Here is a 25,718-nt window from a genome sequence, read left to right on the forward strand (position 1 = left end):
AGACATTTCTTGGGTTTGGTACAGCCAGATTTGCATTCTACTTTAAGCTACAGTGGGGAAAAAAAGTCATTTGTACTACTGAACTCACCATAGATTCAATTTATGCAGACTGTAATTGAAAAGAAAAACAAAACAAAACAAGGTGGGGGGAAAGGCTTACCTTGAGGCTTTTATATTGATCTGAAGGTGTACCAGACTTGTGGTCCTCTACGCGTTCATCTACTGTTTATAAACTCAGCATGTTCCTGCGTCATTCCTCGTAGGATTTAGTTAATTCAAATATCAGCAGTTAGGTAACCACAAGGTAACAATTACTTGTTTAGGTAATTCTCAAGAGCGGGTCTTAAATGGCAAGTGAAATGCTCAGCAGAGCTGAAGCACATTAAAAGGAAAACAAAACTTTTCAAGTTACTTTGTTTTAAAAGTTACAATTAGCAGTAAATTTGTATATGTGTGTACTGTGGTTAAACGTGTAGCAGTAGTAGAAACTGCAGTGTAATCCAGGTTTCCAGAGAAACAGGATGCATCAGATAGAGGTTCTTTATTATATGTGCAAGTAAAGTGCTTACAGTTTTGCTTATACAGCTGGTGAAGCACTTGTCCAAAATGTCTGTTCTCTGGAAACCTTGTGTACTACACTGCCATTTTTACTACATGGCTAAACACAGTACACAGATTCAGAAAGCATTCAGGACCATATATATAAATCTTTTGTATGTGTATACAAGGTTTCAAAAATAAACACATTTTGGACAGCAGTCCTTCCACAGCTGTGCGAGTAAAGGGCTTCTGAAGTTACAGAATGTCAAAACCAGTTCAGAACAGTAGACATTTAAATCAAAATTAATTCCATGGGATTCTAAAGTTGAATGTATAGATTAGTTTTTTCATGTCCTAAACTCATTGCTTCCATAGCAGCAAATGGCTGCTATATAAAGAAAAAGATCACACCTATACTCTGAGAACATTTGGGAGTGGAGTTTTAGAACCAAGTGCGATGAACAAATGTTTTGCACCACTTTGTGTCTCAATACTTTGGTTGTTTATGTAGAAGTATGGAGCTCAAAATGTGGTAAGTATACAGCGAAAGTATTTCGCTGTCCCACTTCTTCCAGAAGGCACAGTGGTGGCCAAATTCATGCTGGGGACTGCAGTATTAAATCTGAAATGGTTCTCATTTTTACTTCAAACTTCCATGCGATTAAAAATGTGGCACACCCTGATTATCTTTGATACCTTTATTGAATTCTGAGGTTACTATTTTACAGTCATCATTTCAGAGAACACTGACTTGCATATAAAAAAATAGGACTCTTAACACATAAAAAGCAGCAATCTACCTTGCAGAGATAAGGTTTACGTATTTACATTTATCAAAAGTTTGCACGTTGTCCAATCATCCCCCCACCCCCACCTTGTAAATGTATACAAAAAGCTTTTTATATTTACAAACCAAACAAAATGCTGCACAAAACAGAAGACATCATGCTACATCATCTAGTGAGAATACCATAATCCCCACTTCTCACAACTCTTCAGTTATGGTATACTGCACCTGCATGTTAGTCCAGACTGTAACCTATTGCATAGTTATCAGTAAAGTGTTGCATGCCCATCCAGTGTTTCACTAGGCGATGAGACAGAATGCTACTACAGCTTTAAAAATCCTTTAAAAGTTAAGAAAACACTTTAGATGACAATTCTGGCAACATTATTACAACTACGGAAAACCATCACTGCATGAAAAAAGGGCTAAATTAAGTCAAAGACACAAATCTGTGCCTTTATGCAAACCTTTGAGTGTCTACTTCCAAGACCAAGTAAAATGCAAAGATATCCATAATGTAAAAAAGACCCTTACCCTTTTTCTTTTTTAAATTAAGAAGGTATCTAATGGAAAAGATACCTTTTTATTGTAGGGGGATGGGTAGTATTACTTAATGTTTGAAGTTAACAGACTGCCATACTGGATAGGATGTATATTATTGCATTATTAGTATTTAATTTTGTAGCTTTTCTGTTTTCCTATTAGCAAATGCATTTCAACTGTGTAACTACATTAGAATAAAGTCCCTGGGCAAAAGCTTCTAATGCAAAGGTCACTAAACAGAGTACCAAACCCCTTGCACAGAACAAACACTGCAACCTTCAAGATCAAGATTACAAAAAAATAAAAAATAAATAAAAGTATGTGTGTGTGTGTGTGTTATATATATATATATATATAAAAAAACAAACAAAAAAAAAAACATGTGCAAGCAGAACTAAATTGATCATTTCTGGACAAAAAGTTTACCAAAAATTAAGACCAATTACCGATATAACCAATATTTCAATTCTTCAAGCTGGACAGAGTACTCTAAACTGATATTAGGTTGGACTAAAAATTGGTCCAATGTAGTTTTAGTTTAATGAATAAGTTAGATCTACAGCTAACCAGCTCATTAGGACTAGGATAAGGCCACAAATATCTGTTACCACAAACAACCCACTCACCTACCCAGCCACCCTTCAAACTATTCATGTGACTATGACTACAAGCTACAGTGGAAAGCATGTTTTAGTTATCATTACAGGTGGTTGGCTCAGTTACAGCCACTTTGCTTCAGTCCATAATTACATAACTTTCTTAAAAATGTCAAAATGAAACCACAAAAAAACAACAACAAATGAACAATGTAAGCTTAGAGGCACTGGTTGTACTTCTGTCCAGCATTACTGCTGGTCTGTGGCTTATCACACCACTGCAAAAAGAAGAGAAGAAGAACCTCCACTGTACCCTTGAGTAACCTCCCGGGGGGGGGGTTCCATAAGCTTTTCCTACTGAATTGAACAACAACTGAAACAACACACATGCATTAACCTGTCTTAGCATTTATGATCTTAGTGTATATTAACCATGTTGCACAATCTCACACACACACAAAAATGTGCCCAGATCTGTTACTTCATTCACCCAAGACACCTCTTCTAAAATAAGAGGAAAAATGGAGGAAAAGTTTCACAATCGCTCTGACGCGGCATACAATTACCTCTTCATTCTGCAATAAAATGGGAAAAACCAAAAGCAACTTCTTTGGATTTAACAGAGGCACAAAAGGTAGTTCTTGCTTAAGCAGGACAAAAAAAACAAACACTACTCAAAAAATAAATAACAGCCCTATGTAAAATATATACCTGCTGAGGTGAAAACGACAAACATCCCTGATTAATTGGTCATTACGTATTTGCACTCTGAAGACTAGGCAGTTTAGAGCCAGGTTTGACAGCAAGTGAATTCATCGCATTAGGTGGCCCAGCCTCCTGGGTCTTTAGCCCCAGAGGGGCCAGCTTGGGCATCGGCCGCCATGCCACACTGGCTTGCTCTTTCAAAGAGTCTCCAATGGTGATGCCTCCAGCTTTCATCTGCAGCAGAGGGGGCAGAGATGGGGCGTCATGTTTAGCAGGGCCCACTAGGCCAATGGAGACACCGTCACTGACCACTGCAACAACCTCAGACTCCGATGAATTCGGAGGAGAGTCAGACCCAAATATAACTTTGACGAGGTCATCCACCTTTGGGGGAATGTCATCTATTTCATCACCTTTCGAGGTGGTGGAGGCTATGAGATCCTCATCCAGCCTAAGGAAAAGAGGACTGAGGGAACGCTCGTCATCTACATCCACACCTGCCTCCTTCTCAGTCAGCAGGTCTGCTGGTACCTCTCCAGCCTCTGTAAGATTCAGCGCACCACCTTCTGGCTGGGTGGACTCATTGTTCAGCTGCTGATTGAGGAAAACAAGCTCGTCAAGCAACGACATAAGATTTTCGTCATCTGGCTCATTGCTGCCAGCTGTATTTTTGCCCTCTTCTTTTCGGCTGGTTGCAGCATCAGTGATGTTGACCTTAGTACCCTGTTCAGGTTGCTTGGGCACAATTCCTTCCTGCTGTCTGTCTGCACCCTGTCCCTCCTGAAAAGAAGGGACTACGTTAGAGGAGTGGCTCTGTAGAGGCTCCAGAACAGCCGGCCTGAAGCCTGCCCGTCCCTGGCTGACTGCTGTAGCATCAGTCTTCTGCAGAACAAGCGATGGTGGTATGACCTTTTCAGGTGGCACCAAAGAGACAACACCAGAAATCCTGGGGAGGCTTATAGGTTTAACTGAAAATAAGAAGGAGGAAAAAAAAGTGAACAAAAGGGTATTATGATGATCTTAAAGTATGAAAACGACTCTTAAAACAGTTTGGTGTGGAGCTACCTGGTGTGTTAATTTTAAGTGGACTGTTGGTGATCTTGAGGACCTGTGACTGCAAAATAGGAAATGGATTCTCCACTCGTATTGGATGGGACACAGCAGGAACAGATATAGACACAGATGCAACCCCTTTTTAAAGAAAACAAACAAAAACCCAATATAGTGTTAATGTGCACATTTAATAATGGTTCTCAAGTCATGAATTAAAATTAATCTTGGACTAAATTGCAGTGGCATTGATGAAACACTATTGGAAAATTTGTTTGATTAGGTTTAGGCCTCGTCTATCCATTTGTTATTTAACTAATGGGTTTGAGTGCTGACCTGGTGTAGTTGATTGCCTTTCTTCTAAAGAAGCAATGCCAATGGGTTGAAGAGGATTACTTATAGCGATGATCTGATTGCATGGAACCACTGCTTGTACCAGCGGAATCACTTGAGGAACAAACACTGAAAAAGACAGTGTGACATGACAATATAAAAGGGGGAAATGGAATGTAAATTTAAAATATATTAATAACACATCATTTTTTAAATACCATGCAGCTAAGCTTAGATGCCTAGAGAGTGAGACACTGTTACTGGCTTAAAGCTTAGACAATCCTGACCATATTGGCTTGATTATATTTGCCTGATGTTGAATATGTCATCTGTCTATTCCCCATTCCCAGCCACCAACCTTGATCTTTAACTGGAGACACTGGTGGCATTTGGGATTTACTGCGGGCCAGGATGTTGGGTCGTGTTCGCTCACGTGATGCTGGAAGGCTGTTTCCCAGATGTGGTGTTTGATGAGAGGCTGCTGGAGTGTCAAGGCCAAGCATTTTATCTGGCTGACATGGCCTGGGAAAAGCTTGTGCTCCTTTATCATCAGCCTCAAGTGTTTTCTGCTCGACACTGTCATTATCTTTCCCTTTGTCCTGGAATACCAGAGTTTTCTGCTTAGTGATGCTAAGGTCTATTGGTTTGGAGTTAGATGACAGGTGGGCATGTATAGATATGCTATCTTTCATTTTCTCCTCGAACTCCAGCTTCTTTTTTGCGCCGAGACCCATCTCCTCAGAATCTATTAACTGCTCAATAAAGTCTGGATTGGTGCCTTTTGCTTTGTTCTGGCTCTCAAGCGCTTTCTGTTTAGCGACAATTTCATCCAGCTTCTGAGAGATGGATTCTTCACTCTTTCCTGTGGAAAAGTATGGGCGTTAGTCAATTGCAACAAATCATGGCAATACACACCACAACAGGTTTCATCATTCATCAGACTGAGTCCAAGATATATAGAGCAGAAATATGGGTCCATGGAGCAATACCATAGAGAGGAAAGTCAGGAGCAGACCAAAACCTTTTTAGTACCTGTTAACTGAGATGCTACTTGAAGGAAGTACACTCTCTTCTTCCTCAGCTTTTTTTGCACTTTCACTAACTGATTTCTTTTTTTAGTAAGAGACTCGATTTCGTCTTGGGCCTGTTAAGAACAGAAAAATGACCAGTGAGAAGATTAAAAACTCCTAATCAGAAGAGGAAATCAAATGTTATAAAAACAGATGTAAAGAGGAGATGTAAACAAACCTGTGTCAGTATCATCATCTTGGAGGCTTTATGATTGCAATTGCTGAGTGTCCTATGCAGCTTGTGAAAGCACTCCTTCAGTGTGCTGCGTCTAACCCTTTCCTGTGTCCTCCTCCTACATTTACCCTATAATACCAGTGATGTCACACAGCATAATCCAGTGTTTTAATCTAGGCCCTAAAGACACATGCTGTCGATAGGCCCCTGCAGAGAGGGTGTTTAAGGTTAAACAACCACAAAGAACAAAGCAGAGACATACCGGTGATTCGTCTCCACTCTCCACTTTTGCTTTGTGATTTGGATGACTGTTGATGGAAAATGAAAGAGAGAAAAAGCAGGCTGATTTATATTTGATGCCTAAAATAAATGGCCAGTTTTAATTTGTAAAAGACTCATTACGTGAATTTAAGGTCAATATTATGTTCACATTTCAGACAAGTTAAAAGTAGTTTGCAAGAGTAGTTGTAGGCATACTCTGCCTTAAAGAGTCTGTTTTTAGAATTGTCTAGTTAGAATTGGGTGCTCTTTGGTGTCAAATGAATAAATATTGAGGAAAAAGAGAAAAAGTCTTCAACCAAGGAGCTTCTTAATTTAAAATGTCTATTTTAGCAAAATGTTTTAGTACAAATGAAGTAAAGTGGCAGTGGTAGCTGAGTGGTTAAGGTACTTGATTTGTAATCAGAAGGTTGCAGGTTCAAGCCCCACTGCTACCAAATTACCCCTGAGCAAGGCCCTCAACCCTCAAGTTGTACTCAGTCATAACTGTAAGTTGGATAAAAGCATCAGCTAAATGCCATAAATGTAAAGAACACACACATACAGGTGCCTGGTTAATTAATCAGGCACCAACACAGGTGCTTATGATGGTCAGGGAGAAGATGCACCAACTAAACTTTACCACCAAAGCAATTCTATTAGCTAGACAGTCAACCCAACTGATTTGGGTGTGTCTCAAATATTTTTCCCCCTTAAAAACAAGAGCTGAAAGAGAAGATCGTGAGCAAGTCATACAAAAACTGCACAAACAAGTAAACTTTACAATCATCACAAATGGTGTCTAGACCATTTCCTTATTTAAGACATGGGTATTCCATTCAATCTCCAGATCCATAAGGTTTCACATTTACAACTTCAACCCATCACCTTTGTTGTTTTTAATAAAAATGGAGTACACTTCATTATTGTTGCAGATTGCATATTTGTGTTCAACAAAATGTTTAAGTTAAAGCAGTTAATTTTTAGTGACCCAGTGACAATGACAAAAACAAAATATTGAAAGGGCTTCAAAACATCTAGCTTGTCTCATTTTCAATCTTTCAAGCTGAATGTGAACCAAATTAAAGTTAACCAATTAAAGTGACACGCTGACACTGCATTTGGAAACTCAAAGCTTCATACTTACCCCTCATGCTGCTTCAGCTCTGCCAGTGAACTGCTTCTCTCAGGCCTCTCATCAAGGGTTTCAATATCAACCAACTCCTCTTCATCCTTCTCAGTCAAATGTTGGAATTCTGCATCCACAAAGACCCGTTTCTGTGGCATATTCTTTTCTCCTTCATTAGAATCCTGGAAAGTAATTAAAGAACAGCTCAACTCAAAACAGCAGATGTTAGCAGTTGTTAATACTTGCAAAGAAATTATAACATAGCACAAAGATGACAATATTATTATTTTTCAAAATTATTTATTTATTTATTATTAAAAAAAAAATAATTTTATCCCTTACAGTTACTATACACAGGTCCTCCTGGTCACTGGACCTAGCAGACTCTGTGTCATCATACATATCCGAATCTTCAGTCAGTTCTGTACAATCTGAATCGATTTCTCCGTCCTCCAGAACTGATCCTGTCTTACACCCATCCTCATTCACCACAATTGCACCTGTGGTAATAGATCCTTCACCCGTCTCAATAGGACCCAAAGCCAGTACCTCCTTCAGCAGCATGTGGGATCCAGAGATGTTTGCAGGGTCAGACCCTTCTTTGGGTGCATCTCCGACCATTTGGGGTGAGCTGCCACATTCCTTTGTTTCAAAGGTGTAGGAGTGGTCTGCATGAATAGCCTTATCAGGAGACTCGCTTAAGCACTGGGAGGGTTTTGAGTCCCGTTCTGTCCCCCTTGATGGAGTAGCAAAGGTATGGCCAGTGCTGTTAGAGCCCTGGAGGACTTGGCTCTGTGTGGTTTGGGGTGTAAGCAATACAAAGCCTCTGTTTGTAGGACTAACATCTGAAGAGTTTTGATCTGAGGTCGCTGAAGTTGTGATGGTGATTTTGGGATCTTTCACCACTTTGGGATCCTGGACGATTTTCTGAGGTACAATTCTTAAGGTGCTTGTATCAATATTGTGAAGAAATCCTGGGACAATTTTCACTGCATTGGGCTGGCTGCTAAATTCCAAGGACTTGGAGCCAGACAGAGAAATGACTTGTTTTGCAGCCACAGAGGACGTGATGGTTGTAGTCATAGTGACAGTTGTAGTACTGTGCACAGGGGTCAGACTCTGATCCTGTGTAGTAGATGTAACAGTTGTGGAGGGAGTGATCGTGCTGGAGGTAGAGCTGACATTTACAGGCTTACTCAGAGGGACTGGCGTAGGTGTAGGTAAACGTACTAGTGCGGCTGCACAAAAAATGTGCAAAAACAATTAATTAATTATGGACTGATCTCAATGGCTAAATAAAAATCTATACACTTAACTCAGTTACTATCTCTATTTTGTCAATCCAGCTGACTAGTCACTGATGTTCAAATTAACCATGACTTCAAAATGAGAGGAAAGCTGGGCTGTAATTTGACTTTTTACAATAAAGTGATTAGACTAAGTGTTAATAACTGCTTCAAACCATCTACACAATATTATCCTTTTAGACAATACATATAGTGGTCAATATGTTCCTTTCTAATACACATTAACACTTCAAACAGAGTAGGAATTTTTTTCCCGTACTAGAATCTTGGATTTGCTAAACAGTAATATTGAGCTAGAGTACTTACTTTGTTTTGGTATGAGGAGGTTGGGATTCAGGGCTCTGAACTGGCTGAGGGGCACCAGTTGTATGAGCTGCCCATTAGGATTGCGATAAAGTGTGTTCCCATTAGAGGTCTTTAGCATCTGAAATACCATCCTCTGGCCTGGGACGGCCGGGCGAGTGGAAACTATAGGCTGCATCAGCCTAATTTCACCAGCAGGCTGCGCTGCACATGGACCAGAAGCACCAAGTACAAAGGTCTTCTTCTCTGGTGCAGCAGATCCAGACCTTGGCACTGCCTTAGTCACTGGTATGGAGCCATCTATTCAAAGAAAGATTGAGGCAATTCTGAAACACAGCCATGTTATTAGCCATGCATAGGAATTACAGAATTGGACAGAATCAACTAAAGAAATTTTTTTTTGTTAAGGCATGGAACATGACACACACAATGGTACAAATGACCAACTACCAAAAAGTATAAAATATACATCCATATAGCCAAGAAACATGAAGGAATCTGTACTTTAATTTAACTATCTGTACTTTAATACTTGATTAATATTAAATAAACAATAAGTACCACGTGCATATTTCCTATATTTTACACAACTTACCACAAAACATGTCATGACTCTCTAAGCACAAATACAAGAAAACTAGAAATAAATGTATATATAAAATGGAAAGTGGTGATGAAGCCAGAGAAGAAACCGATGACGGGTCTGAATGGCTATAGTAACAGTGACAAGTCACATGCCAAATTATCAGCAAGTAAGAATAATGATGAAAAAAGTAAAATAAGAACATTTCAACCAAAACCCATATGAACACTAAGACACAACAGCATCCAGTCACAGGTACAAGACGAAAACAATCTCACACTCACAAGCCCACCCTTTAGAGAATGTCTAGAGGGCCTGACAAAAGTTACAGTAACAGAATGGTAACATCAATTAAAGCTCTTGTGCAGTAGGTAAGGAATGTGCAATATGGTGGTATATATGGTCGTCGCAACATAATTGGGTATCCTGAAAAAGTCTGAAATACTGTGATCTAGCCTAAATGCAGCCCATTAATATCCATTACATTGCATCAGATATTTTATAGACGCAAGTTACAAATCCTTGGTAGATGGAAATATAGTTTTCACCATATTGCCCACCCCAATTTGCATCTAGCAAGACATGGGGGGCTTGCAGCACTGGGGACAAATGAAAGAATGAGTGCAGCCAGTCAAGGGAACAAAGGCTTACCCAGCGGCAGGTTAGAACAGTTAGAGAGAAGGGTGACTGGTGAAGCCGGCACTGTTACTACAGTAGCAAAGCTGGAGGTACCTGTGGAACCAGGCGTGGTAGATGCCTGGAAAGCCATATCTGCTTTTGGTGGTGTTTTAGGGGAAAGTGTGAACCCAGTGGCTCCAGTTGACAGAGAAGAAGTGGGGATGATGAGATTTTTAATGGTACTCTGTATATGCCCTGCACTAGTACAGGGCAGCTTTTGCTGTTGAGAGTTGATATGGTTGAGCACAACCTGGGTGAAGACTGATCCCACTGGGGGCTTAGTCACTGTACAGAGGAATAAATTGAGGATGTGGTTAAATCTCCCAGTTAACCTTTATGAATACAATTTGTCCTACCATATTTATGAGGTAAAACTGAATATTGTGTTCTTTTATGCAGCTTGGTGTAGGCTTAATTTTCAGTAAAACATCACCTGACTAACACTTAGAATTTGAGGACGCATTTTAGATACAAGTTTTTTGATGAATTCCTAATCCCAATGTAAATGTGGCACTCGTGACAGCTGGCTTCATCAAACCTTAAGATAGTGGGGTTTTGGTATGCTACCAATGACAGTCTTGCTCAAATATTTTTAAAATTCTAATTTAAAAAAAAAGTAGTAATTAAGGAGAAAAGAGGAAAAGAGGTGGAAACCTGAGCCTACAGAAAGAAATCGTGTTCATGTTTAACATCAGGTGGTTTTACCAGCTGTGATTTTTACCTACCTGTGGGCATAACAGTTATGACAGTGGGAGAAAGCGTGTTGGTAACAGAAGTTGTCACGGCGACACTGGTGGTGGTAGTGGTAGGATTAGTTGTGCGAGACATCTTCGAAATGGTGGCTGTGGCTGCGATATTACTGGCCTGTTGTTTAGCTGTGTACACCCTTCCTGTGATATAAGCCGCCAGTCTGTTGGCTGGGTGCAAAGCACCCATCTGGCCCAGTTCCAACTTGGCTTGTGGATATGGCTTTCCATTGACCTACAGTCACAGAGAGTAACAAAAGTTAAGAAGAGACATTTTGACTGAAATTCTTTTCAGCATTCAGAAGTTGTAATTTCATTTATGATTACTATTATTATTAACTATTAGATAGAATTAGTTAGATACTTTTAGTTCAGAATTAGCTCACTGCTATATTAAGACAAACTTTATAATACTTATTGCTAAGTTCTATAAGGGTTATGTATACATACCCATATTTGCCCTGGAACTCCAGGCAGCTTTGTCTCAGCCTTTAGCACACCTGCAGGAGTGACCTGAGAGAGGAGAGGGAGGCCCTTCACCTCACTCTTCCCAATGGTCTTAATCAACAGGGCTTCTAGCTGTTTCACCCTCTCATCTTCCTCCTTCCTGACTTTGCTGTCCACCAGATGGGGCTCAGAGATGACAACCTTGTATGTGATGGTTGATCCTTCCTCTGTCTCTTGTACAGTCTTGGTGACTGGCTCAATTCGGTACTTGCCTATCCAGAAAGGACTATTAAGGCGGTCCTGGGCCATATGCTCACACACCACACTCAGAACGATGTTCCTGCTCCCTGCTGTTGCCCACTTGCACCTGGACACAATTTCCAGCCGTTTTGTTGGGCCCAACAGTGAAGGGGGTCGAAGTTCCCCCTCCTCCATCTCTGCAACAGGGAAGTCAACAAGACTTCAATGGTGGTTCTGGAACAAATGCTTTTGGTCCGAGTATAACATTTTAAAATCGTAACCAAAGTCTGAATTTAATAAAATATGAAATGAAAACCGATTTCACAATCTAAGTACCACTCAGGGTACTTATACCGACCTTGAGCTGAGCTCTGTGAACAAAGGTGTGGGTCATCTTCCTGCAGATAACAAACGTCATCAGATCTAGACAAAACTAGGTATCTAGATCTAGGCTCTTAAAAGAATGTTTATTCTGTATAATATTGCCCTGCCCACATTAAAGAGCCTCACCTTAATGGCCCTTCGTCCAGTATGAGAAAGTCTTCTCCTAGAGAATGGCCTCACACGAGCACATGTAAGCCAGCTCTCCTTGCTATCTTTGCTCAGGTTCAAATCTCCACTGTCCATCTTGACACAAAGGAGGACAATTTTTTCCCAAAAACGCAGGGAAAAAAGGAGAGAGGTACTTAATATGACATATCACCAACATAAAAACACTAAGCAAATAACATAATTCACAAGGCACTGCAGTGACTGTGCTTGTGTTATTATTCACTGTATGGTTTTCTAAAGTCATTTTAGGTAAGAGCATCTCGTAATGTGATTGCCATTAACACATGACTTTATGTCTGTTGTGTGCAATGTTTCAGTTTTTCAGTAGGACACTGTACTCAATTATGAATATGAGGTCATTTAAATGTACTAAATGAAATGCAGAATAAATTGACACACTACCACTTTTTTAGGTGAAGAACAGAGAAAGTTATCCAAGTCTTCTTGCAATTCTGGAGATAAGAGTGGTGGACAGTGAGGCTGGGCAGGAGTGGGAATAAAAACACACTCTGAATCAGAGTTTTTCCGATCCCACAGCATCTTTACACGTGTGGCTGGCTCAGGTGCTGCTTCTGGACCTGACAGAACTAGACAACAACATGATGAGAACAATAAGAGTCATGAACTACTCATTTATGAACAAATTATTTTGAAAAACTTGGAACTTCTTGCACGTTTACTAATTTCTAGCTCTAACCAGTTGTGAGGATACTAACTGTAGGTTTTCCGCCTTTTTCTCTTCTTCACTTTAACACCATTTTCAGCCGATTGACCCTCAGGTTCAGGCCCTTCTTTTGGGCTCTCGTCTTCAGCAGGCGTCTTCAACAGGACCACTTTGCGTCGCAGGCAGTCACAGCCCAGCATACACTGTGGTTTGCCACAGTGATGCTGGCGCCTCTCCTGAGCCAGACTGCCACATACACACCCCAACCTACAGAAGTCATTGAGGCATGGTGGTGCACGTCTTTTTATGACCGTAGAAGGGGTTCCTGTCATTGCAGCCTGAAAGAAGAGAAAGCGAGAGAATGTGAGGGAGGAAGACTGCAAGTGTGAGAGGAAGCAGGACTACATACTGAGTGTGTGGCTTTAGTGTTGTAACCAATATGACCAAAGCGCATTATGAAGCTAGCCACCCTTAGCTTAGTTGTCATATACCTCAACTGTCACAAGAGAAGACAAAGCAATGGCTGCCCGTTCCTCAGTGATACAGGTACGATGTTTGCCCTCCCAGACCGCACCATCCTCAACATCCATTAGTTTAACCAGAGTCTTGGGTAGTCCTGCACTGCGACCGCCTACCGTGCTTGAGCCAGGGGAAGCAGAAGTAGAGCCCTGTGATATACCATCCACAGCAGCTTGCGATGTCTTAGATCCCTTCTTGGACTTGATTTTGACTGATTTTTTGCTTTGGGACAAGTTAACAGCAGCTGACAGCTCACTGGATGATGTTTTTGATGTACCACACCTTGCAGACTTCGACAAACTGGAACCCAGCTTGGAGGCCTCAATGTGAGACATAGACAATGGCTTATCTGTGCTTGAGGCTGTTTTTTCTGTAACAGGTCTGGAGGATTTCTTTGATGTGTTCTCACCCAACTTGCTTTTAGAAACCAGAGTAGATTTTTGAGATGCTGAGTAAGGCTTGATATGAGTGATGGTGGTTGGCACCTGTTTTTTTAACACACTGTCCAAAGTTCGAACGTAGCTTGTGCTTTTGGTTGGCATCTGGTAAGCCACAGGAGAGACGGCAGCCTTGGAGAAGCTGTCAGCTCGTTCATCAATAAGTTTGCCTTCACTTTCCAGATACTCATCAAGCATGTCACTGCAAAAGGCAGAAAGGTTCTTCTGGCCTGTGTCCAAGCTGGTGCTGACTGAAGAGAACACACAAAATCTTGATTATTTTCTTACCTGAATTTTATGTATACTTCATTCATGTTATAACAAGAGTAAGACATTCTGGTATTTGCATCAAATGCTTTTTCTTCTCTTTTTCAAACTGAAAGATTTTAAATGGGCTATCACAGAGACATTAGCACATTTTTTATTTCAATCTCAACATACCTCCAGGAAAGGATGATGATCCAGAGGTGGTGAATTTCTCTCTCCAGCCCTTGATTTTAGTAAAGTCAGTTGTTTTCCCTGTCCTAGAAACAAACCGGACTGAGAAGCCCAGAGAATGACATTAAGAACAACTGCAGTATTTCAGTTCATAAGTTACACGTAATGATAAAGCCTGACCTACACTTTGATACTCACTGCATGATGAGGCTGAGTTCCCTGGGCTTGCCCCAGGTAAGAGCACAGGTGGAGGAATAGGCAAGCACACACCCAAATACTGCAGGTCAATGGCCAGAGTAAGATCCAACAGGTTCAACTTCAGCCCAACTAGGAACATGATACATATTTAAAGATTTAAGACTTTTGGATTTTGATACTCTGTTTTCTAATTAGGGGATGGCTGAAAATCATCAGCTGAATCATACAGGAATCACAATCCATTTTATAGATATCTAATCCCCCAAACCGATGCCCCTGAAAAAACATTGTTTTTCAAGAGACATGAAAACAGCAGTGAGGTGAAGTGGTATAAAATTAGTTTAGAATCACCTGGTTGGAGTGTGCACTTCAGAATTCATCATGCTGCTATCTAGTCATATCAGTAAAGACTAACAGGTTCCACTGGCAGCTATATATACCATTGCCATTATGTTTTACAGTTGACGAGGTATGCTTGGATCATGAGCTGTTTTTTTCTGTTTTTTCTTTGTTTCTATTACAAGTTCACTGTCTGCTCATCTGTCCATAAAATTATTATTATTATTATTATTATTATTATTATTATTATTTTACTTCAACTGGCGTTTAATTTCTGGCAAACCCAAAACTGGACTTTCTGTTTTCAGTAGTTCTTCTGGTTAAACCTCTGGGATCGTGCTGCTGTATCTTCCCTGTATGGTAATCTCTGACATATATATTTACATCATTGACTGTGTTCTGATCACAACTCAAAGTAGCTGTGCAATACTGTGGTCTGCCAGATTGCTGGATAGTGTTAAGTCCACCAGTGTGTTCCCGCCTCTTATTCAAAATAGCAGATTTTCACACACACCTCATGTTTTGAACGTTTCTCTCATTTACATATTTCAGCTTCATAATGAACTGCATTCAAACTTGGCCTTCAATTTGAGAAAGGACAGCAAGTGCAAAGCAAATGCAACACTTAGAACCAAACTCTGCACCATTAACTAGCTCCATTGTACACTGCTAATGTTGCAATGACACGTCTTAAACAAGTGAACAGCCAACTGTCCCATTACCTTTGGTATCCTTAAATGGAAAAACTATACATGGTTCATAATACCCTGGAATTAAAGCTGACAGTCTGCACTTTAATCTAATTTCAAGAGCCAAAAGCAACCAAAACCATGCCACTTTAAATAAAAAAGTAAGACTTGATATTTATTAAATTTTCTACCTTCTTGCAGAACTGGGTGGATGACCTGTCTATGCTTCATCATTTTTAAGTCACGCAGTAGGACCTTTTCAAGTGCATCAATTCTTTCTTCTAGATTATTAGGGACTTCACCTGTTATATAAAATAAGACAGAAATACAACTGAGCATCAAATCCAATTTAGGAATGAATATTTCATAGTGAACCATAAGATACACTCTTTTCCAATTTACCATCAATTTTCTCTGTAGTCTCATGTAAATCATCTTCTTTAACTTCATCTCCAAGATGAATTTCAAGTGCTTTCTGTTTACAGAGAGTATTTCACAATAAGATAAAATATAGGGATGTGATAAATTGATTCAAGGCAAAAGCATGATTTATGCACACCACAAAGTTTCAAAAAATCCCCAATTCTCTTCTGTAGTTATGTAATAAAAATCTTTTTTTTTTAATTGAACTTTTGAAATACCTTTGAGATGAATGAAACAAACAACTGTCCCTCTACATCCTCAAGGTTGGGCTGCATTGGGACAGGTATGGGACCTTCAGGCACCTCTGTATCTTCACTTGGCTTTGATTTCACACTTTTCCTTTTCAGCTTTGCTTTTGTGTCCTGCAAGTCCTGTGTGGTTGTCTTTGGAACACAAGATTCAAGGGAAAGTGCAGGACACGGCACCTCAGTACTAACACTGTTAACTGCTGGCTCTTGTTCTCCAGATGGTATTGGTTTAGTGATAAAAAAACTGTGTCGCACTATATCTGGTAACTCTAAAGGAGGTCTTGGTCTATCAAGTGTTAGACAGGGTGGAAAAGGGTCAAGTGACTTTCTTGGAGGTATTGGTCTATCTGAAAACAGACTTGGTGGAAATGGGTCAGGTGAAGAAGGAGCTGGACTTGGCAGAGACAAATCTGGAGATGATGGTGCACGTGATGGTGAGGACAGAGTGGCATCACCTGAGAATGGGAATTGTGGAGGACCAGGTCGAGAGCACGGGACTGTACCAGGATCAACAGCAGTCTCAGGGGTAGTCACTTTACTCAGTTCATTGTTTTGCGAATTAGGTGTAGTAGCAGGGAAGGGTTCATGAGCACAGCTACATGCAAGGCCAGAGGGAGCATCAGAAAAGACAGTCACATTAGTGTCAGGTGCAGTGGCTGTGATGGGTACAGAATTCTGCACAAGGGCAGCAGGGACATTTACATCCTCAGGGGTGGGGAGAAGCACTATATCAGGAAAATCTGCCATGAAGTCATGGCTGGTGACAGAATCTGGAGCTGAGGTAGATTTCTGTTTGGCAACAAGAGTAGGGCCAGGGACTTTGAGTGCATTTGTGATATCTAGGGAAAGAGAACACCTCAAAGGCATATGAATGGAAGGGAGATGGGGTGTAGTTGATGTAGAGGATAATGTAGTGGACAATAAGCTTGGAGACATTGTGGTGCAAGCTACAGTGCATGGTGAGATAATGGTTTCAGATGTAGGGTAAGCTGCAGTTTGTGTGTTTGACTGGTTGCTAAACTTGGATGTATAGGATGTGTTAGAATGTGCTATGTTTTCAGCAGCCAAAGTAGAATTACAAGAGTTATCAGTATGTGAAGAACTAGCGGTTTCAGATTTTGATTTGGTGGGCCTTGTTTTTGACTTCAACTGTTGTAAAAACAGTGCAAGGAGAGGTAGGGGAACAGGCTCTGCACGCTTCTTTTTCACTTCAATACAGTCAAGAGGTTTGACCACAGACTGTGAATTTTCCCTAACATTTTCATCTGATATGGTTATTGTTTCACTTAAAGCTGTGTACATATTTTCACTTTTGGATGTGTCTGAAATAGTTTTATCAGAGTTATTTGGCATGCCAGTTGTTTGCGATGATACTTCTGCAATATTTTCTATTGTGGTTGAGTCTTCAGATTTTGAAAATGACACTGATCCTTCTGTGTCCCCCTGTTTGACATCAGTGGTCCCATTCTCCTCCTTTGGCTTCCTTTCAGTTTCCTCATTGGCAACGGCAATGAATGAAATGTTTTCTGATTTACAGTCTTTGGATGCAAGGTCTATCTTTTTCTCTTCTGCATGGAGACTGCAAATGCTCATTGGCTGTCCACTGCCACCATGGACTTTATCAAGGGATATCCTTTTCACTTTAACATGAGCACCTTTGATCAATTCAGAGAGCCCCCCTGGCCATGGGCGCTTCTTACTGCTAAGAACAGAAAAGAGCGCTTGATTCAAGCATGTCACAAATATTAAAAAGAAGCAAACAAATATTACTATTACTACTCCTTTGAATACCAAGCTTATGTTATACAAATACAAGTTACTAGTTTTAAATGAATACTTCAGGGGGTTTAAAATTGTTTACCGTCTTCATACTTGTATACTTTCAGATACCAATAAACTGCTAGGGTCATGAATATGGGGCTGTGCCTGACTACCACAAAGATGGTTGTTTTTCTATGACGTCTTACGTGATTATCATGTTTCAAGATGATGTTTAACAGAAGTCAGAAATTAGTGTAAAGTTTTTTAAAGAAAAGTTAGCTTCTGAAAACACTACAAACAACAAACACTTAAAAATTATGCAAGATAGTACTGAAAGAGTTTCTGCTATAAAGAATAGAAAAATACTTACCTAGAACATTTGTCAGGCTCAGCAGTTGGGAGGGGATCACAATTAGCATTTTTAAGATCCCCATTATTGGGGACAGGGAGATTCTGTCCTTTGCAGACTTTTTCAGCAGCATTCCTCTTGGCAAACAAGGATTTAAGATTATTCAAAGTCCTGGTAGCATCATCTCTGAAACCCTTTGCAAAGGGGTTATAGTCAATCTTAAGCTGGGTGATGCACAGATTCTGGTATGCTGTGACAGCAAAAAACTCTGTTTGAGGAAAACTAAAAGTTATAACATCAGGTCCACTTAGCTGAATATCTGTGGCTTTATCTGCAGGTATGATGTGAAAACGGGGAAGGTACCGGTGCATAGAGTTTACTATAATATGGCCCTCTTGGTCCAAGGTGTTGTTGGTGAGCTTCAGTTTGTAAAACGAAACAGGATTTTGCATCCAGTTGAGGCCCGTTGCTGGAGAATCAGGGTGTACAAAGGAGCGAAAAATATGCAGGTCGCCTTTCCCATTGGTCTCCCATCGTCTGTCACTCCACCTATAGCGGTGGTTATCTACTGGTTGCATATCCATTACTAAAGTATACCTCTGAAATGGTTCCAACCCAGAGATGCGGAAGCGGCAATAAGGGAACATTCTACGACCTTGCTTGGTCAGAATCATCTCAGTTTGGCATCTAAAAAACTCATTCCACATACTATTGTTATCCAAAGTAACAGTTATTCCTTTACATGTAGTCTCAGCTGGCCAGTTCAATAGCTGGTTACTGTTATCGGAGGATGCCATAGCTGACAATGACATGGATACTTTTTGAGAGCCTGTTACACCTGGGTCAGTTGTGGATTTTCCTGCAGGACTTGCCTCCTTATTAGCCAACAGAGCTCCTTCATCCAGCCTTCCACCTCCAGTATGTAACTGTTTGAGGACAACAAAAATTGAGCGAGCAGAGGAAGCTTGAGGTGTCAATGTAGATGTGGTTATGCCCTCCTGATGAAGCACCATTTTGGCCTGCTTATCTGTGATGGCCATGGATGTGAAGGAGGCATCTGAAGAGCTTCTGACCCCCTTACCTCAGGTTATGTGTGATCATTCAATAGCCTTCAACAGAAACAAGAAATATGAAGACTGATCAGTGGGAATTTCTAAACCTGTTGATTTTGCTAGTTATGCAAGAAAAAGAATCAGCAACTGCAACAGAGAAAAACACAGAGCAAAATGGGAGATGAAGGTGGTAAATGTAGAATTTTTACTTCAAAGCAGTTCATAACATTTGTATTTCACACATTCCAGTTCATGTAAACTTTTTTACACAATTAATGATTGCAAATACAACACTGAGAATGGCAAACCGATATAAAATCATGGCTTTTGGGCTTTTGATAAAAAACAAACAAAAACCACTGGAGTGACTCAAACAGCCTAATTCTTTAGAAGTCATTTTTCAAAGATTATGTTTATTTGATAAGGTTCTTATTTGGCCTCCTGTCTCTCCTTTTGCTCCACCAGAGTTAAATCATACTGATCAACAATGGAGAGTCCAAAAAAAAAAAAAACCCCACTTGAAAAGACAATGGATCATATTTAGATAATGTCTCTATTTTAGTCTTAATGGCTCTGCACAGTATTTTTCCAGCTTACTCAAAATGTTTTACTAGCAGGACCTGTGATTATCTCCATACTTCTGTTTCAGTTCAACATTTACTGGGAACTGTAGAGTGCATAAAATAACCCCTATTTTATATACAGCATCCTAACTTTAGGAAATACACTTTATTTTGTTATCTTCCATGGATAACAACAACTGACTATAGCAATTCATAAGGTACCTTATATTGCATGTTCATGAACTGTGAAATCAACTGACCTTCACACACTCTGTATAGCATTACTTGAGTAACATGGCACAAGCATACAAATGCTGTTTTGGATGAAAGCAGAAAAAAGGTTACTCTACATTTTATTACAGAAACAAGACAATCAAAATGGCTCAAATTTCTTTCTGGGGCTGAAGTGACACCATATCTAGAGTTTGTATAAGGCATTTTACTTCGAATTCATTTGAAAATTGTGCTCAGCGCAGTTCTGGATTTGTCAGCCAACTAAAGCTTAAAACAACAGCTTTTCCAACACTTACTGGAGGGAATATGGATGACAAAGTTGGTAAGTCTGAATTTTTTATTAAGTAATTGTTTTCATGTGACATTTTGTTCAGTAATGTAGCAAGCAATGAGATAACAAAACATTAGTGCATGCTAACATTTGCTAATTTTGTGTGTTTTAGCTCAGCTACAAATTTAGTTTTATGTTATATGCTTCACTTTTTTAAACTACATTTTTAAAATTACCAATTGTCAGTGACTTTCACACATTTAGCTCCTGCTGTGAACAGTCAAAGCCTGTTTGCTAGACCGCCCTCTGCAGTCAATGACTGCTGCGTCTTTTTTTTTTTTTATGTTTCACAATGTTTTTATTATTGTTGTTGCAATAAGATCGCCTAGAAATATGGATAGCCTAGAAACATTTCCTGAATCTGTGGAAGCTTCCAACATTGTCGACAGTAAGAATAAAGAGCCCAGAAGGGGTTAGATATAGAGGTTAGATTATAAGTTAGGATACACATCATCTGCCTCTCACTGTAAGATTCCTGTGTTCGTGTCTCACTCGGGTCTTATCCATCTATTCACCGTGATAAATGAATTTGTGTTAATCTGTGCGAAACTAACCAAGAAACAATCATGAAATCACTAAGCATTTACCCTTCCTGTCAGAAACATTTCTTTTCTTGTTCAAACCTTGTCTAGCTACCCAGCTAGCTAAAATGTTGTGCCACAAGTGCCCAGCGGCTGAAGTTGCAGAGGTTTTAGAAAGTAGTGACAAAGGTAATGGAGCTTTAGAGCCTGAAAGGTCTTATTCCTTTGATTAAGGATAATACAAAAACAAAAGAGATCGGCGAAATTAAATGTTATTTTACAATACCACTACAATAGCAGATTTAGATAGCTATGGTCACATTTAGGCATGATGTCTGCTACTAGCTAAATGCTGCTTCTGTACAAAATTCGTGAAAATGATTTCTAATACACTTGTCATGACTAGTATGACAAACTTTTACTAATCGACGATTGAGTTTATTTGTTTACTTTGATGCATTTCTAAAACTGACCTGATATTTTCAGCTTTATGGCCGTCTTTATGCAGTACTCTAGGGTCAACTGTTACTTCCTTAGGAAGAGAGCAGAGACTGGTCTGAACATTTTGATATGAAACATATGGGCATCACGCTATAAGTAAGAACCTCTAAAGTGAATTTAAGAAAATATGCAAAAACAGAAAATGCCCTTAAGACTTCGAAGCTAGCTAGCTAATAGCTTTAATGTAAACATGATCAATAGTTAAAAAAAAATGGACAGATGATACCGCTCTGAATACATTCTTAAAATATACTCTAGTGTCCTCTAATTTGATTAGTCTCTATTTAAATATATGGCACAAATTCCACTTCTAACTGAGACCCACTAACTGCCTTTCACCTCTTCAGGTTCAGACAAGTAAAGCCATGGTGATGCAATCTTTTTTTCCAGCCTGTTCCATACTGACTAACTGGGTTGTTAAGTTTAACACTGAGACTTTCATTCAATCCACTCGGGTCCATGCCCACTCAGCAGAGTGGTAAAAGGCGACAGACAAAAAAAAAGAAAAAAAAAGAAAATTCAAAACACTCATTTTAATGTCATCTTAGGGTAAAAATTGGAAGGCAACTAGAATATAACATTCTTTGCAGGAATATTTCACAGATTAAAAAAAATAAACACTTGTGCAGAGCCTTTAGGAAATTCATAACTGCTAGGTAAAAGCAAGCACAGCTGTAATTGTTAACCATATTTAGAAAAATAGCTTCATGCACTTACATTTTTATAGCCTTCTCAGCTAGCATTAGGTTTGTCTGCAATTTGCTAATACTGGGCATCTACAAAAGTATAGCTATTGAGGGTGTATGATCAGAAACAACTTGCTAACTTTTGCTCCAAACAATTGGCAATCAGCCGATTTATTACTTCAATTTTGGCCAGTACATTGTGATTTTATGATGTGAATAAAAGCCAGGTAAGAGCACTCACTTTGCTTTTAATTGCTGCAGCTACGTTGCTATGACTACAATAAAACATCAAAAACATTTGTTTGAGGTGTAGATACAGCTCTGATTTTAGGCAAAACTAATTTGTGCGACACTTACATTTATCGCACCAGTCAACAAGGCGAAAACACCAAAATGGAAAAAAGAATCAAAGTAATTTCACAGAACCCAATACCATGATGGAGTATTGAGGCAAACGGCATCACCAAGTTACAAAGTGACGGAAAGTTACCCGCCGTTCTCAGTAGCGGATGATACGGGATTTTGCTGATTATTATAAAGTATGAAATGGCAGTTTTGCTAGTTAAAACTTAATTATTTACAATTTACATTTAATTAATTACAAATTAAAATGTGGTTTCAAACTGGAAATATGCTAGTGTGTTTCATGTGTTCATAAAGCCACCCCCCAGGAGGAAAGTTGAGAAGGTGTTAAAGAAATCAAAATTGGGATTGGACATATAAATTCATGATCAGTGCATCCCTAGTAGCCATCTACATTGTAGGTACTACTATGGATTTCAAAGTCCATGTAGAACCGGCTGTTGTGCCCAACATTATTTTAAACCTTGTCTTAAGCCTATAATTGAATATTCTACTTATAATACAATTAGAAATCCATGCTTCATTCAGCTGATACACCGAACACTTTTGAATTGGTTATCATTTATGTAAATGTTGTGCTTTTACTTTACTCTGACCACATTTCTTCAGAAGTAGCTTTACTTTTATTTGAGGTGAATCTTGGAGGATTTTTTCCAACACCTCGTCCCCAGAAATGTAATCATTTTTGAGGGCAACAATCCACACAATAGGGGGTGCTACAAATTTAAGCTAGAGGGATAACCAAACATTACTTTCCAAAAATCCACTGAACTCCCAAAGAGACCAGTTTAAAGACACCAGTGGTGTACACCTGCAGTTATGTACTGATGGTTTAACTGTGAATATAAATGTATAACACTTATGAATGTGGGGGTGTTTTATGGGCTAGTTTGGATGATTTTATACATCAGTTTCACCCCATTCAACAGGGATCCATTTAAGCCCATTTTTAATAAAATAAGCACTCACCTAACATAAGAGATCATACCCTCCATCGATACAGGCTTCCTCTGCAACAATATTACCAACTTTTACTGAAGGGTTTTACAGTGCATTTGTTGTTGGTGTCTTATAATGGGAACCATATTCACTATTTCAAGAGTTCTTCACAACTAACACTAGCCGACGGTCCATTACTGTGGTAAATTACATGTTTGAATAGCTATAGACAACACTTTTGCATTTTAAAAAAAATGTAATTCCATAGTAAATGTTTGCCACCAAGACAGACGCTGGACAACGTCGCCATTTCAAACTGCCGCCATGTTCGTATTCTCCCGCGGCCTACTAGGTTGGTTAACCTAGCTATGTAAAGGGTCGGGAGTTTTCTTGCTTGTTTTTTAAAACAAGAATTACAATAAACAGCACGGCAGCTGTCTTTACCGTTTTTTTCAGGTATTGTCTTGACAGGACCCCAAATGTCAGTTATAGCTTTCTTAAACTTGATGTATACTATAGACCTAATTGAAACTTAAATATCGCCAACGACTTCTACTGGAGTAAAATCCAAGCTTGTAGCCAATTGCTTCACTATAAATTAATTAAAATGCTTTGCACGACATACTAACCAGAATGAACACCAGACTTTCCTGTTGTGAATACATTCTTTTGGGAATGTAAGTTACCGACTGTACGCTCTTGAATTGCCCAGTTTAGTTTAAATTAGGTAGCTTCGTCTTAAGTAGGCCTCCCCACAAGCCAACAAAACGTTAACCAGTAACTGCCTACAGCTGACATGTGTTAACTGGTTAAGTATTTAGACCTCATTAATAACCTAAAATAATGAGTAAATCAATAGTTGTAGCAATAATAGCTGGCGTTACAAAACAACATAAGTTTCAATCACCTTTGAATCGCGGACGTCGAGTTATTTTCGCCGACGTCGCGTATCTCAACAAGGCCGGAGAGATGTGCTGCGCGTGCACTTCGAACAGTGTCGAATGGCGGGTGAATCAGACGCGCGCAAGGTGGGCACGAGTCTGAATAAGAGATAATACCAAAGCACGCGATCGAATCAAACCGCTCTGTTCCTCAGTAAGAACATGTTTCTACCCAGAGCAAGTGTTACCTCTTGTAGAAAATGCGCAACGCGCAATATTAATTGCTCCTCCTGTCTTCGACTACAACGTCCTTTTAGGGCTCAACACTCAAAACATTATACCGTACGTCTCACCCTCGAAGCGTACGTGCATGTTGTGACGCACGGACGTCGCAGCTCGCACCGAGCGGACTCGTTTACGTCTCCGCGCGCAAGCTCAGAGCGCAAGCACGTTTCAAAACAAGTGAGTGCGCATGCGTCTACTTAACACTTCGCGCTGAGTCTGTTCGCTTGTTGGTTTGTTTTCACGGACTGTTTTTTGTGTTTCTCTCGAATTTACGATGGATGGAATTTCAGAAACACGTGCATCATGGATGAATACTAGATAGAAGGTTCTACATTTTCTTAAATTAGTGTTTTGTTCCGACACTGGAAAGCACACTGGCCGACGTTGCTAAGACACAACCTTGGAAGGAGCCCCAGTGGATTCAAGCGTAGCTGACATCCTTTGTTCGCACCTCTGCCGCGTATATATATTTTTATACTAGCTATCTAACCAGTGACACGTATCCACTGAACTATAGCAGCTGGTTTTCTTGCAGTCTCAAACATTTTTACTTTGTATTTAAGAATGTTAGCTGAAACTTAAGAGTGTCCTTCGAATGAGCACTGCGTTTCTCAACTCTAGGTTTGCTAGCTAGCGAAAACTAAATGAGGTTAGGTCACCTGTGTTACATGCTATCGAAATGCTTAAAGTGACCTTGGGTTATAGTTCGTGAGTAGAGAATAATATTCACACTGAAATTGCATCAAAATTCAGTTTTATTTATCATGACTGTTATAATCGAAATGTGTGCCACAATTGTTCCTTCCCAAAATTGAATTTGTAATTTAACTTTTTGGGGGGGCGGGTGGGGGATCGGGCATCCGAAATCCTCGGTGCTCAATTAGACACAACAGGTAAAAACTTTATTTTATTTTTTTAAGATTACTAGTTTCCCCCAAACACTAGCCTGTAACGTTCGCCTGTAATGTCCTAGGTGAATTCGCCACGGCCTACAATGAACACGTAGGTACACTGTATGACCAGCGTTTTTGTCCTGAATGTTTTGTGCATGACATTAGTGCAAAGAAGTGTTGTCTTTTTCTAATGTGTAGTTATTCAAATAAAATAAAAAAAAATCTAACGTGTACGGTAGCTAGATGTCAGATTAGTTATTCATATATTTGTTTGTCCTGATAAGTCGCTTTGGATAAAAAAAAAAGCGTCAGCTATTTTGGAAAGAATAATGTAAAACATGTAAAATGACAATCATGCAACG

The 25,718-nt window shown here is 39.6% G+C and overlaps 1 protein-coding gene across 12 annotated transcripts; it reads right to left on the bottom strand.

Moving 5' to 3' along the window:
* Nucleotides 1-1,726: 1,726 nt before the first annotated feature.
* mgaa (MAX dimerization protein MGA a) lies at nt 1,727-24,772 on the bottom strand. Of its 12 annotated transcripts, XM_081721370.1 has the most exons (27): nt 24,427-24,612; nt 21,282-21,340; nt 19,983-20,036; nt 18,129-19,216; nt 15,968-17,699; nt 15,729-15,801; nt 15,518-15,628; nt 14,299-14,427; nt 14,104-14,202; nt 13,198-13,913; nt 12,759-13,044; nt 12,445-12,629; nt 12,001-12,117; nt 11,849-11,888; nt 11,254-11,687; nt 10,783-11,038; nt 10,031-10,342; nt 8,800-9,096; nt 7,529-8,424; nt 7,205-7,368; nt 6,062-6,107; nt 5,803-5,928; nt 5,587-5,698; nt 4,913-5,416; nt 4,558-4,683; nt 4,237-4,362; nt 1,727-4,139 (listed from the first exon to the last, which is right to left on the bottom strand). In XM_081721370.1, the coding sequence occupies exons 4-27, from the start codon at nt 19,145-19,147 to the stop codon at nt 3,220-3,222; spliced, it is 8,826 nt and encodes a 2,941-aa protein (XP_081577496.1). In that variant the 5' UTR covers nt 19,148-19,216; nt 19,983-20,036; nt 21,282-21,340; nt 24,427-24,612; the 3' UTR covers nt 1,727-3,219. The 12 variants fall into 12 exon arrangements, with proteins under 12 accessions (XP_081577496.1, XP_081577503.1, XP_081577495.1 ...); XM_081721377.1 differs by lacking the exons at nt 19,983-20,036; nt 21,282-21,340 and having other exon boundaries at nt 1,727-3,405; nt 3,585-4,139; nt 24,205-24,772; XM_081721369.1 differs by lacking the exons at nt 19,983-20,036; nt 21,282-21,340 and adding an exon at nt 24,205-24,337.
* Between the last annotated feature and the right edge of the window lie 946 nt (nt 24,773-25,718).

Source organism: Electrophorus electricus, chromosome 10 (genome assembly GCF_041902795.1).
Source record: "Electrophorus electricus isolate QZ-2024a chromosome 10, ASM4190279v1, whole genome shotgun sequence".
Taxonomy (NCBI): domain Eukaryota; kingdom Metazoa; phylum Chordata; class Actinopteri; order Gymnotiformes; family Gymnotidae; genus Electrophorus; species Electrophorus electricus.

What these genes read in the sequence shown, in the direction of transcription:
- mgaa (XM_081721373.1), bottom strand. Translation starts at nt 19,147, where the DNA reads ATGGCCATCACAGATAAGCAGGCCAAAATGGTGCTTCATCAGGAGGGC. An exon ending in CTTCTCTTGTGACAGTTGAG is followed by an intron (nt 13,045 to 13,197) that starts GTATATGACAAC and finishes CTCTTCTTTCAG; the next exon opens with GCTGCAATGACAGGAACCCC. An exon ending in AGATGATGATACTGACACAG is followed by an intron (nt 5,699 to 5,802) that starts GTTTGTTTACAT and finishes TGTTCTTAACAG; the next exon opens with GCCCAAGACGAAATCGAGTC.